At 44.6% G+C, this 21,835-nt stretch overlaps 1 protein-coding gene across 1 annotated transcript in view; it reads right to left on the bottom strand.

Annotated features, from left to right (window-relative positions):
* The window catches only part of LOC130429044 (protein Smaug homolog 2), a 32,997-nt gene that overhangs the window by 8,420 nt on the left and 2,742 nt on the right, over nt 1-21,835 (bottom strand). The window contains exons 2-6 of the mRNA XM_056757401.1: nt 5,582-6,048; nt 1,764-2,483; nt 1,559-1,668; nt 1,093-1,179; nt 750-1,020 (exon numbers count right to left, since the gene is read on the bottom strand). Coding sequence (XP_056613379.1) covers nt 750-1,020; nt 1,093-1,179; nt 1,559-1,668; nt 1,764-2,483; nt 5,582-5,777 — 1,384 coding nt within the window. The 5' untranslated portion in view covers nt 5,778-6,048. The remainder of the gene's footprint in view (nt 1-749; nt 1,021-1,092; nt 1,180-1,558; nt 1,669-1,763; nt 2,484-5,581; nt 6,049-21,835) is intronic.

Here is a 21,835-nt window from a genome sequence, read left to right as displayed (position 1 = left end):
TACTGCAACACAACACACAGAGAAAAACATGAACACACACACTGCAACACAACACACAGAGATAAACATGAACATACACACACACACTGCAACACAACACACAGAGATAAACATTAACACACATACTGCAACACAACACACAAAGAAAAACATGAACACACACACTGCAACACAACACACAGAGGTAAACATTAACACACACATTGCAACACAACACAAAGAACATGAACAACACACACAAAGCAACAACACAACACAACACACACACATACATACACACACACACACACACACACACACACACAGCAACAACATAACACAAAGAAAATGAACAACACAAACAAACACACAGCAATAACACAACACAACACAAAGAACATGAACAACAAACACAAATCAACCACACAACACACACAAAGCAACAAAATAACACAAAGAACATGAATAACACAGCAAGAACACAACACAATGAACATGAACAACACACACACAGCAACAACACAACACAAAGAACATGAACAACACACACACAGCAACAACACAACACAACACAAAGAACATGAACAACAAACACAAATCAACCACACAACACACACAAAGCAACAAAATAACACAAAGAACATGAATAACACAGCAAGAACACAACACAACACAAAGAACATGAACAACACACACACAGCAACAACACAACACAAAGAACATGAACAACACACACACAGCAACAACACAACCCAAAGAACATGAACTACCTTTCCCCATCACACGTGTGAACTGTCCAGCAATATCTCCGTCATAAATGGGTGCAGACGAGGACTCTCCATCACACGGAGGAGGATTGTGGGTCTGGAAAACTTCCGTTTCCTTCTCCTCGCCGGGATTGGCCGCTTTATTGGCAGGTGTAACTCCAGGCTCCACCTCCTTCTGGGCAGCAGTGGGTGTGATGTAAGCTTTGATTGGCGTGATGATGATCTGCTGTAGTTCTTGTAAAGCATTGCGAACGTTTCCGCCTTCTAGAATATCCTGTAACGGAGAGTTTCTGCAGTCAGCGGACGCTTCTCTTGACATGAGTGAGATTCTAGAGGACTTATTCACCTTTTCAAGAGATTTCAGAATACTCTGTCGCTCTCTGAGCTTCTGTATGCTCAGAGCGATCTTATGCCGAGCACCTTTTGTCACATTCTGTAAGACACAAACACAGCACAACCAATAAACTCTGACCGTTGAATGTGAGAGCTTCATCACTTACATTTGATTACAATTTCCTTCCTTCTCTCTTTTAAAGGAGCAATGTGGGTTTTTATGAGGATGTATTGACTGAAATGAAATATAATATATAAACCAAGTCTCACAAGTTTCATCTTCATCTCCCCTGCTGTGAGTAGTTTGGTCATCCCTGACTTTACAAAGGGGGAACAACATCTACTGACTTACTCTCAACTGAAATCTTGCCGTCAGATCCCACACACACACTGCAGACAACACACACTCATGAGCACACACACACACTTCAGACAACACACACACTCATGTGCACACAAACAGACAGGGTGGAGCTCACCTGAGACTCTAGGTGTCGTTCTGTCAAAATCATCATTTCTTCATATGTCATCTGAGAGAAAAGTGTCGCGTATTTATGCAGACGGAGACTCTTCAGCCATGCCGGCACATCTGAAACACACACACACACAACCAAAAGATGAAAATTAAGAATGGAGTTGTATCAGTGTGTGTGTGCACATGAGTGTGTCTGTGTGTGTCGTCACCTTTCATTCCGCTGCCATCCTCTTGGAAAGTGTTGCGTGTGTTGCTCTGATCCTCCGTCTGTTCGCTCCCCGATGATGCAACGCTGCTCTGGGGTGACAGAGGGGCGTGTTCTGCTCCCGCACCCCCTTGGCATCCACCCCCTTCCTCCTGGTTCAGCCAATCAGAGCTGCAGGCGAGCTGATTGGCAGGGGTGAGTGACATGCAAGGCTTCAGCGGGCTGGGCTGTACCTGCAGCCCCATTGAGCCCACGTTGCCGGCACTGTTGACGGGCGAGGTAACGCCGCCCATACCGGGAAAAGCCACGTGCCCGTTCTGCCCGGCCGGCGAGCTGCACGTGGACGGGAGGTTCTCCTGCCAGCCGTACGACGGCTCCAAGGACTCTGCGGAACCCGGCCACTCGTCGGATCCCTGCCGGGCATGTTGGTACGGTCCGGACGGGGGCGGCCGCGATGAAAGATGCTCCTCCAGGTGATTGAGCCACATGGCCAGAGAGTTTCGGTCGTCAATGGTGGTGGCGGGGTGAATGAGGGCGTAAGACAGCAGCTGACGGCTCTCCTCCACGAACAGACTGCTCTCGATGGTGTGACTCAAGACTTTCTGCAGGAGGTTCATGTACTCACACTTGGCCTCGGTGTTCCGTGGCTGCAGCAGGGGGAGGTGAGACAGCAGGAGAGACACCACTTTCTCCTTCGGCTCCTGCTGCCACTGACTCACAATCGCTACAAAATGAGGAAGAAAAACATCCTTGATCAGTGACGCTCACTGACCCAAAGTTCTAAATGTAAACCACGGTTTCTCAAGGCTTATCGCTTTAAAGCAGCGCTTTTCAAACTTTTCAGATCAAGTACCACCTTAAATAAAATGAGTTGTTCCAAGTGCCTAATGTCCGCCACAGAAAACACATGAATAAACACCTGTGCTGTGAATCACCTTGTCCTCCAATTCTAATGTATTATTAATAATACAAACACTTAATGTACCAGCTGTATTCAAACTAAAGAACATGTTTTTTCCATGTTTTCATGTTACTCAACAGTAACAGTGGACACAAAACACTTTTCTGTAGTGTAAACAGGGCTCTGTAAACTTTTAAGGTCTTTGCACATACAGTCCAATATTTTCCTATGTGTTTTTTCGTATGTAGTGCTCTTTTTTACGGTGTCTCTCTACTCGCTACGGATGCGAAAATAGGCAGAAAATCTAATCCCTAACCCCACCAAATGTGAATGACGCGATTAGCGCGAGTGATTTACACATTAAGTCAATGCAAAGACGCGATAGGACATCCTGTGGTGCAATTCACGTGAATGAGGTGGTGTGAATGATATGGCGCGAATTGAGAGTTTGAAGCGTGTAACGTGTGAGTCTCCCGAGTTGAAAAATCTGAATTTTGGTAAAAATTTGCGGTGGGTTAACCAATAAGCTTTAGTAGTGACCTGATTATGATGTCCAAAAATACATGAGAAACTTCATTTGCGCGCAGCTCGTCGAGAGTCTGTTTTTGAGGTGAGATACATCCACCAATGATCAATAAACAATCATTCATACAACTAGTTTAAAATTGCACGTAGGCCGAGATGTATTCGGTATTTATCGATTATGTAGGCGTATTAAACATTTGAAACTGTATTTAAAATGCGTAAAGTTTTAATTTTCTTTTGCGTCACCTCACTTACCACCAGGGACTTTGCTTCATTACATTTACATTTAGACATTTAGCAGACGCTTTTATCCAAAGCGACTTACAAAGAGATTAGGAGCAATAAGCGATAGTTCATACAGGAGCCATAATACATTAAGTGCCAATACAAAGTTACTTGTTCCAACAAAAGCTAGACCACTACCTGTTGAGAGAAAGTGTTAGTGAGTTTTTTTTCATTTGTCTGTCAGGTATTCACAGAAGAGTATCAGTAGTAATCAAGTACCAGTAGTGTTGTGTGTACCACAGTTTGAGAACCCCTGCTTTAAAGAACATATCACAAAAGTAGGGATGCACGATATTATTGGCAAGGCAGATAGTATCGGCAGATAATGGCTTAGAAATGAATTATCGGCAACGGCCCGATATGCCCTGATATGCCTAACCGATATGAAGCTGTGTTGATTAATATGCTTTTGCCTCAATTTGCGTGTTTGTGCTACAGCGAGCATGTCGATGGTGTATTTATTTGGGGGGCAGGATTTAAATTATGGTTGGGCATTTTTCAATAATTTTATATTTGAGCTTAAGAAAAACGAAAATTTAATAAGTTAATAAGTTAACAAATGACGTAATTTGTTACGTTTTATTTTGTCACAATTTCACATCAAGCTTATAATTATCATTTAATATTCATAACGCATTAATATTATATCCTGTGAAGAGTTTTTTTTAAATATTATTAAATATTTATACCTAATGAGTAAGTATTGTTAACAAGTTCTGTAGCTCAGAAGTTTTGAAACATTTTAACATGGGGATGTGAGGCGAGCATCCGGTGTGTAAATTTTAAATATTTAAACTAGCTTGAAATCTGAATGAACAAAGACATTTAGGACACATACAAATTATATTTCTTTAATTTCTGTATATTATAAGATCATTACAGTTAAAGCGAAGACAAAGACGTGACAACTCTATAGGTGTTCTAGAGCTATAACTTAAACTTGTGGTGTCACAGTTTTATTCTTAGAATATTTAAATAGCAATAGTTATTGCAGACTTGTAAAAGAAGCAGATTCGCCCATTAACCGTGTTCGCAAAGAAATACATCTCTGCGTGCGTTAGCCACGCACTGCCTATTTGATATATTTATTAATTTTTTTCGTGCAGCTTAAATTTACAACCAGAGCACCTTGGTTGAAAAAAGATGTCCAGCACATGGCGCTTTTAGCTGCGTAAAACGCCTGGTGGATATACAGCATATATCGGCATGGGCTATCAGTTAAATTGAGGTGGAAATTATCGGCAAATTGGAGATCGGCAAAAATCCAATATCGTGCATCACTACACAAAAGCATTCTTATCCTTTAGGCTATATGTTTTTTTTGAAGCTATAGTTCAGCTTTTATTAATAACAACAGACTAAAAAGATATCATTCATTAGAAACACAGAAAGAGCTCAAGCCAGGGATGTACAAATATCATGTTTTCAGTACAGGATTATTTTGGCCAAAATAACAATATTACCCCTCTATCCAATGAAATTAAATAAACAAAATGATCCAATCAGCCAAATTCATCAATGAAAACGGAATTATTTACATTCATCAATATCAATCATCACAGTTATTATTACATACACCATTATAGGCCCATTTAACATTACGTCACGCATCTTCCGGTCTGCTGCAAAGCAGTGTAGCGTTACTTCCGCTAGCACTCAGAATTGATTTTACCAAACCCCTTACACAGCTGCCACAAATACAACTAGATGATGTACAAAATCTTGCAGACACATTTTCGCTTATGACAAGATCGAAGCTAGATAAAGAATACAAATGTATACAAATGTATAAAAAGAATACTAAAAGAACTCTTGTGTGTTGCAAGACGGTTTTTATGATACACTGCTTTGCGTAAAGCTGAAGTTTAGTTACGTCATTGTGAAAAGGGCCTATTGTGAATACTGTTACGGTTACATGACGATGCCCTTAGCTCAAACCAATGAGATCTGACGTTGAGTGATAGCTGAGGAACTGGAAATAACGTTTCTCAAGTTTGGTGAGGAACCAGATTAGGGCTGCACGATCTATCAGATATTGATATATACCTATACCGCTAGGAAACCATCAGCAAAAAACACACGTGAGAATGTGCGGCACGACTGGAGTTTACCTGCGTTGTTTGCCTCGGCCTCCAGTATGTGAATCTCTGTACAGTCGGCCAACCAGTGATCCAGACAGATGTGCAGAAACCTGGCCTGCGTGCGCGAAACACGCTTCAACAACGACAGCAGGGCCACTGTCTGCTCGCACTCGTTCCAGCCCTTAAACCAGTCCGTCAAAATCCCCACTTGATCCCGGAACATCATGACGAGTTTCTATGGGAACAGGAGGGGCTGAAGGCAGGGGCGGGGCTTCTATAAACTGGGGCGGGGTAGCAGGCAGTGCTCCAGTCCACTCACAGATCTGTCCAATAATCCCTCACATGGTTCTGGCCCTGAGTGGACGTCACCAAGACCGAGATGTCTTTCTGCGTCCCGCTCCAGAGTTCAAAGGTCACTGGCGGAAACAGGCGTAATCCAGTGAGAGAGTGCAGAGGACGTCTCTAGAGCATCACCGCACATGCAGAGATCCCACCGCCTGCAGACAGAGCACACACATACTGATCACACAACTGTCTGATCATCTGTGACATAACACACACGTTTGGTCATCTGTGACGTAACACACGTCTGATCATCTGTGACATTACACACACGTTTGGTCATCTGTGACGTAACACACGTCTGATCATCTGTGACATTACACACACACGTCTGATCATCTGTGACATTACACACACGTTTGGTCATCTGTGACGTAACACACGTCTGATCATCTGTGACATTACACACACGTTTGGTCATCTGTGACGTAACACACGTCTTATCATCTGTGACATCACACTCACACATGTTTGATCATCTGTGACATCACACTCACACATGTTTGATCATCTGTGACATCACACTCACACATGTTTGATCATCTGTGACATCACACACACGTATGATCATCAGTGACATCACACTCACACATGTTTGATCATCTGTGACATCACACACACAAACAAACACACACGTGTGATCATCAGTGACATCACACTCACACATGTTTGATCATCTGTGACATCACACACACGTCTGATCATCAGTGACATCACACTCACACATGTTTGATCATCTGTGACATCACTCACGTCTGATCATCTGTGACATCACACTCACACACACACACACGTCTGATCATCTGTGACATCACACACACACACACGTCTGATCATCTGTGACATCAGACACACACACACACACACACGTCTGATCATCTGTGACATCACACACACACACACACACACACGTCTGATCATCTGTGACATCACACACACACACACACGTCTGATCATCTGTGACATCAGACACACACACACACACACACACACACACGTCTGATCATCTGTGACATCAGACACACACACACGTCTGATCATCTGTGACATCAGACACACAAACACACACAAGTCTGATCATCTGTGACATCTCACACACACAAACACACACAAGTCTGATCATCTGTGACATCACACACACACACACACGTCTGATCATCTGTGACATCACACACACACACACACACACACACGTCTGATCATCTGTGACATCAGACACACACACACGTCTGATCATCTGTGACATCAGACACACAAACACACACAAGTATGATCATCTGTGACATCACACACACAAACACACACAAGTCTGATCATCTGTGACATCACACACACAAACACACACAAGTCTGATCATCTGTGACATCACACACACACACACACACACACACACACAAGTCTGATCATCTGTGACATCACACACACACACACACACACACACAAGTCTGATCATCTGTGACATCAAACACACACACACACACACACACACACAAGTCTGATCATCTGTGACATCACACACACACACACACAAGTCTGATCTTCTGTGACATCACACACACACACACACACACACAAGTCTGATCATCTGTGACATCACACACACAAACACACACACACGTGTGATCATCAGTGACATCACACTCACACATGTTTGATCATCTGTGACATCACACACACGTCTGATCATCAGTGACATCACACTCACACATGTTTGATCATCTGTGACATCACTCACGTCTGATCATCTGTGACATCACACTCACACACACACACACGTCTGATCATCTGTGACATCACACACACACACACGTCTGATCATCTGTGACATCAGACACACACACACACACACACGTCTGATCATCTGTGACATCACACACACACACACACACGTCTGATCATCTGTGACATCACACACACACACACACGTCTGATCATCTGTGACATCAGACACACACACACACACACACACGTCTGATCATCTGTGACATCAGACACATACACACGTCTGATCATCTGTGACATCAGTCTGATCATCTGTGACATCACACACACAAACACACACAAGTCTGATCATCTGTGACATCACACACACACACACACACACACAAGTCTGATCATCTCTGACATCACACACACACACACACACACACACACACACACAAGTCTGATCATCTGTGACATCAAACAAACACACACACACACACACACACAAGTCTGATCATCTGTGACATCACACACACACACACACAAGTCTGATCTTCTGTGACATCACACACACACACACACACACACACAAGTCTGATCATCTGTGACATCACACACACACATGTTTGATCATCTGTGACATCACACACACGTCTGATCATCAGTGACATCACACTCACACATGTTTGATCATCTGTGACATCACTCACGTCTGATCATCTGTGACATCACTCACGTCTGATCATCTGTGACATCACACTCACACACACACACACGTCTGATCATCTGTGACATCACACACACACACACGTCTGATCATCTGTGACATCAGACACACACACACACACACACGTCTGATCATCTGTGACATCACACACACACACACACACACACACACACGTCTGATCATCTGTGACATCACACACACACACACACACGTCTGATCATCTGTGACATCAGACACACACACACACACACACGTCTGATCATCTGTGACATCAGACACACACACACGTCTGATCATCTGTGACATCAGACACACAAACACACACAAGTCTGATCATCTGTGACATCTCACACACACAAACACACACAAGTCTGATCATCTGTGACATCACACACACACACACACACACACACACGTCTGATCATCTGTGACATCACACACACACACACGTCTGATCATCTGTGACATCAGACACACACACACGTCTGATCATCTGTGACATCAGACACACAAACACACACAAGTCTGATCATCTGTGACATCACACACACAAACACACACAAGTCTGATCATCTGTGACATCACACACACAAACACACACAAGTCTGATCATCTGTGACATCACACACACAAACACACACAAGTCTGATCATCTGTGACATCACACACACAAACACACACAAGTCTGATCATCTGTGACATCACACACACACACACACACACACACAAGTCTGATCATCTGTGACATCACACACACACACACACACACACACACAAGTCTGATCTTCTGTGACATCACACACACACACACACACACACACAAGTCTGATCATCTGTGACATCACACACACAAACACACACACACGTGTGATCATCAGTGACATCACACTCACACATGTTTGATCATCTGTGACATCACACACACGTCTGATCATCAGTGACATCACACTCACACATGTTTGATCATCTGTGACATCACTCACGTCTGATCATCTGTGACATCACACTCACACACACACACACGTCTGATCATCTGTGACATCACACACACACACACGTCTGATCATCTGTGACATCAGACACACACACACACACACACGTCTGATCATCTGTGACATCACACACACACACACACACACACGTCTGATCATCTGTGACATCACACACACACACACACGTCTGATCATCTGTGACATCAGACACACACACACACACACACACACACACGTCTGATCATCTGTGACATCAGACACACACACACGTCTGATCATCTGTGACATCAGACACACAAACACACACAAGTCTGATCATCTGTGACATCTCACACACACAAACACACACAAGTCTGATCATCTGTGACATCACACACACACACACACACACACACGTCTGATCATCTGTGACATCAGACACACACACACGTCTGATCATCTGTGACATCACACACACAAACACACACAAGTCTGATCATCTGTGACATCACACACACAAACACACACAAGTCTGATCATCTGTGACATCACACACACAAACACACACAAGTCTGATCATCTGTGACATCACACACACAAACACACACAAGTCTGATCTTCTGTGACATCACACACACACACACACACACACACACACACAAGTCTGATCATCTGTGACATCACACACACAAACACACACACACGTGTGATCATCAGTGACATCACACTCACACATGTTTGATCATCTGTGACATCACACACACGTCTGATCATCAGTGACATCACACTCACACATGTTTGATCATCTGTGACATCACTCACGTCTGATCATCTGTGACATCACACTCACACACACACACACGTCTGATCATCTGTGACATCACACACACACACACGTCTGATCATCTGTGACATCAGACACACACACACACACACACGTCTGATCATCTGTGACATCACACACACACACACACACGTCTGATCATCTGTGACATCACACACACACACACACGTCTGATCATCTGTGACATCAGACACACACACACACACACACACGTCTGATCATCTGTGACATCAGACACACACACACGTCTGATCATCTGTGACATCAGTCTGATCATCTGTGACATCACACACACAAACACACACAAGTCTGATCATCTGTGACATCACACACACACACACACACACACAAGTCTGATCATCTCTGACATCACACACACACACACACACACACACACACAAGTCTGATCATCTGTGACATCAAACAAACACACACACACACACACACACAAGTCTGATCATCTGTGACATCACACACACACACACACAAGTCTGATCTTCTGTGACATCACACACACACACACACACAAGTCTGATCATCTGTGACATCACACACACACATGTTTGATCATCTGTGACATCACACACACGTCTGATCATCAGTGACATCACACTCACACACACACACACGTCTGATCATCAGTGACATCAGACACACACACACACACACAAGTCTGATCATCTGTGACATCAGACACACACACACACACACAAGTCTGATCATCTGTGACATCACACACACACACACACAAGTCTGATCTTCTGTGACATCACACACACCACACACACAAGTCTGATCATCTGTGACATCACACACACACATGTTTGATCATCTGTGACATCACTCACGTCTGATCATCTGTGACATCACACTCACACACACACACACGTCTGATCATCTGTGACATCACACACACACACACGTCTGATCATCTGTGACATCAGACACACACACACACACACACGTCTGATCATCTGTGACATCACACACACACACACACACACTTACACACACACACACGTCTGATCATCTGTGACATCACACACACACACACACACGTCTGATCATCTGTGACATCAGACACACACACACACACACACACACACACACGTCTGATCATCTGTGACATCAGACACACACACACGTCTGATCATCTGTGACATCAGACACACAAACACACACAAGTCTGATCATCTGTGACATCTCACACACACAAACACACACAAGTCTGATCATCTGTGACATCACACACACACACACACACACACACACGTCTGATCATCTGTGACATCACACACACACACACGTCTGATCATCTGTGACATCAGACACACACACACGTCTGATCATCTGTGACATCAGACACACAAACACACACAAGTCTGATCATCTGTGACATCACACACACAAACACACACAAGTCTGATCATCTGTGACATCACACACACAAACACACACAAGTCTGATCATCTGTGACATCACACACACAAACACACACAAGTCTGATCATCTGTGACATCACACACACAAACACACACAAGTCTGATCATCTGTGACATCACACACACACACACACACACACACACACAAGTCTGATCATCTGTGACATCACACACACACACACACACACACAAGTCTGATCTTCTGTGACATCACACACACACACACACACACACACACAAGTCTGATCATCTGTGACATCACACACACAAACACACACACACGTGTGATCATCAGTGACATCACACTCACACATGTTTGATCATCTGTGACATCACACACACGTCTGATCATCAGTGACATCACACTCACACATGTTTGATCATCTGTGACATCACTCACGTTAGATCATCTGTGACATCACACTCACACACACACACACGTCTGATCATCTGTGACATCACACACACACACACGTCTGATCATCTGTGACATCAGACACACACACACACACACACGTCTGATCATCTGTGACATCACACACACACACACACACACACGTCTGATCATCTGTGACATCACACACACACACACACGTCTGATCATCTGTGACATCAGACACACACACACACACACACACACACGTCTGATCATCTGTGACATCAGACACACACACACGTCTGATCATCTGTGACATCAGACACACAAACACACACAAGTCTGATCATCTGTGACATCTCACACACACAAACACACACAAGTCTGATCATCTGTGACATCACACACACACACACACACACACACGTCTGATCATCTGTGACATCAGACACACACACACGTCTGATCATCTGTGACATCACACACACAAACACACACAAGTCTGATCATCTGTGACATCACACACACAAACACACACAAGTCTGATCATCTGTGACATCACACACACAAACACACACAAGTCTGATCATCTGTGACATCACACACACAAACACACACAAGTCTGATCATCTGTGACATCACACACACAAACACACACAAGTCTGATCATCTGTGACATCACACACACACACACATACACACAAGTCTGATCATCTGTGACATCAAACACACACACACACACACACACACACACACACACACACAAGTCTGATCATCTGTGACATCACACACACACACACACAAGTCTGATCTTCTGTGACATCACACACACACACACACACACACACACACAAGTCTGATCATCTGTGACATCACACACACACACACACACACACACACACAAGTCTGATCATCTGTGACATCACACACACACACACACACACAAGTCTGATCATCTGTGACATCACACACACACAGACACACACACACACACAAGTCTGATCATCTGTGACATCACACACACACACACACACACAAGTCTGATCATCTGTGACATCACACGCGCACACACACACACAAGTCTGATCATCTGTGACATCACACACACGTCTGATCATCTGTGACATCACACACACACACACACACACACACAAGTCTGATCATCTGTGACATCACACACACACACACACACACACACACAAGTCTGATCATCTGTGACATCACACACACACACACACACACACACAAGTCTGATCATCTGTGACATCACACACACACACACACACACACACAAGTCTGATCATCTGTGACATCACACACACACACACACACACAAGTCTGATCATCTGTGACATCACACACACACACACACACACACAAGTCTGATCATCTGTGACATCACACACACACACACACAAGTCTGATCATCTGTGACATCACACGCACGCACACACACACAAGTCTGATCATCTGTGACATCACACACACACATGTTTGATCATCTGTGACATCACACACACGTCTGATCATCACTGACATCACACTCACACATGTTTGATCATCTGTGACATCACTCACGTCTGATCATCTGTGACATCACACACACACACACACACACAAGTCTGATCATCTGTGACATCACACACACACACACACACACACACACAAGTCTGATCATCTGTGACATCACACACACACACACACACACACACACAAGTCTGATCATCTGTGACATCACACACACACACACACACAAGTCTGATCATCTGTGACATCACACACACACACACACACACACACACAAGTCTGATCATCTGTGACATCACACGCGCGCACGCACACACACACACACAAGTCTGATCATCTGTGACATCACACGCACGCACACACACACAAGTCTGATCATTTGTGACATCACACGCACGCACACACACACAAGTCTGATCATCTGTGACATCACACGCACGCACACACACACAAGTCTGATCATCTGTGACATCACACACACACACACACAAGTCTGATCATCTGTGACATCACACGCACGCACACACACACAAGTCTGATCATCTGTGACATCACACACACACACACACGTCTGATCATCTGTGACATCAGACACACACACACACACACACACGTCTGATCATCTGTGACATCAGACACACACACACGTCTGATCATCTGTGACATCAGTCTGATCATCTGTGACATCACACACACAAACACACACAAGTCTGATCATCTGTGACATCACACACACACACACACACACACAAGTCTGATCATCTGTGACATCACACACACACACACACACACACACACAAGTCTGATCATCTGTGACATCAAACAAACACACACACACACACACACACAAGTCTGATCATCTGTGACATCACACACACACACACACACACACAAGTCTGATCTTCTGTGACATCACACACACACACACACACACACACAAGTCTGATCATCTGTGACATCACACACACACATGTTTGATCATCTGTGACATCACACACACGTCTGATCATCAGTGACATCACACTCACACATGTTTGATCATCTGTGACATCACTCACGTCTGATCATCTGTGACATCACACTCACACACACACACACGTCTGATCATCTGTGACATCACACACACACACACGTCTGATCATCTGTGACATCAGACACACACACACACACACACGTCTGATCATCTGTGACATCACACACACACACACACACACACGTCTGATCATCTGTGACATCACACACACACACACACACGTCTGATCATCTGTGACATCAGACACACACACACACACACACACACACACGTCTGATCATCTGTGACATCAGACACACACACACGTCTGATCATCTGTGACATCAGACACACAAACACACACAAGTCTGATCATCTGTGACATCTCACACACACAAACACACACAAGTCTGATCATCTGTGACATCACACACACACACACACACACGTCTGATCATCTGTGACATCACACACACACACACGTCTGATCATCTGTGACATCAGACACACACACACGTCTGATCATCTGTGACATCAGACACACAAACACACACAAGTCTGATCATCTGTGACATCACACACACAAACACACACAAGTCTGATCATCTGTGACATCACACACACAAACACACACAAGTCTGATCATCTGTGACATCACACACACAAACACACACAAGTCTGATCATCTGTGACATCACACACACAAACACACACAAGTCTGATCATCTGTGACATCACACACACACACACACACACACACACAAGTCTGATCATCTGTGACATCACACACACACACACACACACACACAAGTCTGATCTTCTGTGACATCACACACACACACACACACACAAGTCTGATCATCTGTGACATCACACACACAAACACACACACACGTGTGATCATCAGTGACATCACACTCACACATGTTTGATCATCTGTGACATCACACACACGTCTGATCATCAGTGACATCACACTCACACATGTTTGATCATCTGTGACATCACTCACGTCTGATCATCTGTGACATCACACTCACACACACACACACGTCTGATCATCTGTGACATCAGACACACACACACACACACACACACGTCTGATCATCTGTGACATCAGACACACACACACGTCTGATCATCTGTGACATCAGTCTGATCATCTGTGACATCACACACACAAACACACACAAGTCTGATCATCTGTGACATCACACACACACACACACACACACAAGTCTGATCATCTGTGACATCACACACACACACACACACACACACACACACAAGTCTGATCATCTGTGACATCAAACAAACACACACACACACACACACACAAGTCTGATCATCTGTGACATCACACACACACACACACAAGTCTGATCTTCTGTGACATCACACACACACACACACACACACAAGTCTGATCATCTGTGACATCACACACACACATGTTTGATCATCTGTGACATCACACACACGTCTGATCATCAGTGACATCACACTCACACATGTTTGATCATCTGTGACATCACTCACGTCTGATCATCTGTGACATCACACTCACACACACACACACGTCTGATCATCTGTGACATCACACACACACACACGTCTGATCATCTGTGACATCAAACACACACACACACACACGTATGATCATCTGTGACATCACACACACACACACACACGTCTGATCATCTGTGACATCACACACACACACACACACGTCTGATCATCTGTGACATCAGACACACACACACACACACACACGTCTGATCATCTGTGACATCAGACACACACACACGTCTGATCATCTGTGACATCAGACACACAAACACACACAAGTCTGATCATCTGTGACATCTCACACACACAAACACACACAAGTCTGATCATCTGTGACATCACACACACACACACACACACACGTCTGATCATCTGTGACATCACACACACACACACACACACGTCTGATCATCTGTGACATCAGACACACACACACGTCTGATCATCTGTGACATCAGACACACAAACACACACAAGTCTGATCATCTGTGACATCACACACACAAACACACACAAGTCTGATCATCTGTGACATCACACACACAAACACACACAAGTCTGATCATCTGTGACATCACACACACAAACACACACAAGTCTGATCATCTGTGACATCACACACACAAACACACACAAGTCTGATCATCTGTGACATCACACACACACACACACACACACACAAGTCTGATCATCTGTGACATCACACACACACACACACACACACACACACACAAGTCTGATCTTCTGTGACATCACACACACACACACACACAAGTCTGATCATCTGTGACATCACACACACAAACACACACACACGTGTGATCATCAGTGACATCACACTCACACATGTTTGATCATCTGTGACATCACACACACGTCTGATCATCAGTGACATCACACTCACACATGTTTGATCATCTGTGACATCACTCACGTCTGATCATCTGTGACATCACACTCACACACACACACACGTCTGATCATCTGTGACATCACACACACACACACGTCTGATCATCTGTGACATCAGACACACACACACACACACACGTCTGATCATCTGTGACATCACACACACACACACACACACACACGTCTGATCATCTGTGACATCACACACACACACACACGTCTGATCATCTGTGACATCAGACACACACACACACACACACGTCTGATCATCTGTGACATCAGACACACACACACGTCTGATCATCTGTGACATCAGACACACAAACACACACAAGTCTGATCATCTGTGACATCTCACACACACAAACACACACAAGTCTGATCATCTGTGACATCACACACACACACACACACACGTCTGATCATCTGTGACATCACACACACACACACACACACGTCTGATCATCTGTGACATCAGACACACACACACGTCTGATCATCTGTGACATCACACACACAAACCCACACAAGTCTGATCATCTGTGACATCACACACACAAACACACACAAGTCTGATCATCTGTGACATCACACACACAAACACACACAAGTCTGATCATCTGTGACATCACACACACAAACACACACAAGTCTGATCATCTGTGACATCACACACACAAACACACACAAGTCTGATCATCTGTGACATCACACACACACACACACACACACAAGTCTGATCATCTGTGACATCACACACACACACACACACACACACACACAAGTCTGATCATCTGTGACATCAAACACACACACACACACACACACAAGTCTGATCATCTGTGACATCACACACACACACACACAAGTCTGATCTTCAGTGACATCACACACACACACACACACACACAAGTCTGATCATCTGTGACATCACACACACACACACACACACACACACACACACAAGTCTGATCATCTGTGACATCACACACACACCCACACACACAAGTCTGATCATCTGTGACATCACACACACAGACACACACACACACACACACAAGTCTGATCATCTGTGACATCACACACACACACACACACACACAAGTCTGATCATCTGTGACATCACACGCGCACACACACACACAAGTCTGATCATCTGTGACATCACACACACGTCTGATCATCTGTGACATCACACACACACACACACACACACACACACACACACACAAGTCTGATCATCTGTGACATCACACGCACACACACACACACACACACACAAGTCTGATCATCTGTGACATCACACGCACGCACACACACACAAGTCTGATCATCTGTGACATCACACACACACACACACACACACAAGTCTGATCATCTGTGACATCACACACACACACACACACACACAAGTCTGATCATCTGTGACATCACACGCGCGCACGCACGCACACACACACAAGTCTGATCATCTGTGACATCACACGCACGCACACACACACAAGTCTGATCATCTGTGACATCACACGCACGAACACACACAAGTCTGATCATCTGTGACATCACACACACACACACACACACACACACACACACACACAAGTCTGATCATCTGTGACATCACACACACACCCACACACACACGTCTGATCATCTGTGACATCAGTCTGATCATCTGTGACATCACACACACAAACACACACAAGTCTGATCATCTGTGACATCACACACACACACACACACACACAAGTCTGATCATCTGTGACATCACACACACACACACACACACACACACACAAGTCTGATCATCTGTGACATCAAACAAACACACACACACACACACACACAAGTCTGATCATCTGTGACATCACACACACACACACACAAGTCTGATCTTCTGTGACATCACACACACACACACACACACACAAGTCTGATCATCTGTGACATCACACACACACATGTTTGATCATCTGTGACATCACACACACGTCTGATCATCAGTGACATCACACTCACACATGTTTGATCATCTGTGACATCACTCACGTCTGATCATCTGTGACATCACACTCACACACACACACACGTCTGATCATCTGTGACATCACACACACACACACGTCTGATCATCTGTGACATCAAACACACACACACACACACGTCTGATCATCTGTGACATCACACACACACACACACACGTCTGATCATCTGTGACATCAGACACACACACACACACACACACGTCTGATCATCTGTGACATCAGACACACACACACGTCTGATCATCTGTGACATCAGACACACAAACACACACAAGTCTGATCATCTGTGACATCTCACACACACAAACACACACAAGTCTGATCATCTGTGACATCACACACACACACACACACACGTCTGATCATCTGTGACATCACACACACACACACGTCTGATCATCTGTGACATCAGACACACACACACGTCTGATCATCTGTGACATCAGACACACAAACACACACAAGTCTGATCATCTGTGACATCACACACACAAACACACACAAGTCTGATCATCTGTGACATCACACACACAAACACACACAAGTCTGATCATCTGTGACATCACACACACAAACACACACAAGTCTGATCATCTGTGACATCACACACACAAACACACACAAGTCTGATCATCTGTGACATCACACACACACACACACACACACACAAGTCTGATCATCTGTGACATCACACACACACACACACACACACACACACAAGTCTGATCTTCTGTGACATCACACACACACACACACACAAGTCTGATCATCTGTGACATCACACACACAAACACACACACACGTGTGATCATCAGTGACATCACACTCACACATGTTTGATCATCTGTGACATCACACACACGTCTGATCATCAGTGACATCACACTCACACATGTTTGATCATCTGTGACATCACTCACGTCTGATCATCTGTGACATCACACTCACACACACACACACGTCTGATCATCTGTGACATCACACACACACACACGTCTGATCATCTGTGACATCAGACACACACACACACACACACGTCTGATCATCTGTGACATCACACACACACACACACACACGTCTGATCATCTGTGACATCACACACACACACACACGTCTGATCATCTGTGACATCAGACACACACACACACACACACGTCTGATCATCTGTGACATCAGACACACACACACGTCTGATCATCTGTGACATCAGACACACAAACACACACAAGTCTGATCATCTGTGACATCTCACACACACAAACACACACAAGTCTGATCATCTGTGACATCACACACACACACACACACACGTCTGATCATCTGTAACATCACACACACACACACACACACGTCTGATCATCTGTGACATCAGACACACACACACGTCTGATCATCTGTGACATCACACACACAAACCCACACAAGTCTGATCATCTGTGACATCACACACACAAACACACACAAGTCTGATCATCTGTGACATCACACACACAAACACACACAAGTCTGATCATCTGTGACATCACACACACAAACACACACAAGTCTGATCATCTGTGACATCACACACACAAACACACACAAGTCTGATCATCTGTGACATCACACACACACACACACACACACACACAAGTCTGATCATCTGTGACATCACACACACACACACACACACACACACACAAGTCTGATCATCTGTGACATCAAACACACACACACACACACACACAAGTCTGATCATCTGTGACATCACACACACACACACACAAGTCTGATCTTCAGTGACATCACACACACACACACACACACACACACAAGTCTGATCATCTGTGACATCACACACACACACACACACACACACACACACACACAAGTCTGATCATCTGTGACATCACACACACACCCACACACACAAGTCTGATCATCTGTGACATCACACACACAGACACACACACACACACACAAGTCTGATCATCTGTGACATCACACACACACACACACACACACAAGTCTGATCATCTGTGACATCACACGCGCACACACACACACAAGTCTGATCATCTGTGACATCACACACACGTCTGATCATCTGTGACATCACACACACACACACACACACACAAGTCTGATCATCTGTGACATCACACGCACACACACACACACACACACACAAGTCTGATCATCTGTGACATCACACGCACGCACACACACACAAGTCTGATCATCTGTGACATCACACACACACACACACACACACAAGTCTGATCATCTGTGACATCACACACACACACACACACACACAAGTCTGATCATCTGTGACATCACACGCGCGCACGCACGCACACACACACAAGTCTGATCATCTGTGACATCACACGCACGCACACACACACAAGTCTGATCATCTGTGACATCACACGCACGAACACACACAAGTCTGATCATCTGTGACATCACACACACACACACAAGTCTGATCATCTGTGACATCACACACACACACACACACACAAGTCTGATCATCTGTGACATCACACACACACACACACACACACACAAGTCTGATCATCTGTGACATCACACGCACACACACACACACAAGTCTGATCATCTGTGACATCACACGCACGCACACACACACAAGTCTGATCATCTGTGACATCACACGCACGCACACACACAAGTCTGATCATCTGTGACATCACAGGCACGCACGCACACACAAGTCTGATCATCTGTGACATCACACGCACGCACGCACACACAAGTCTGATCATCTGTGACATCACACACACAAACACAAACACACGTGTGAT

The sequence above is a fragment of the Triplophysa dalaica genome, chromosome 9 (genome assembly GCF_015846415.1).
Source record: "Triplophysa dalaica isolate WHDGS20190420 chromosome 9, ASM1584641v1, whole genome shotgun sequence".
In the NCBI taxonomy this organism is placed as follows: Eukaryota; Metazoa; Chordata; class Actinopteri; order Cypriniformes; family Nemacheilidae; genus Triplophysa; species Triplophysa dalaica.
Note: the sequence above shows the minus strand (reverse complement) of the source record. Positions and strands in the feature narration are given on the sequence as shown.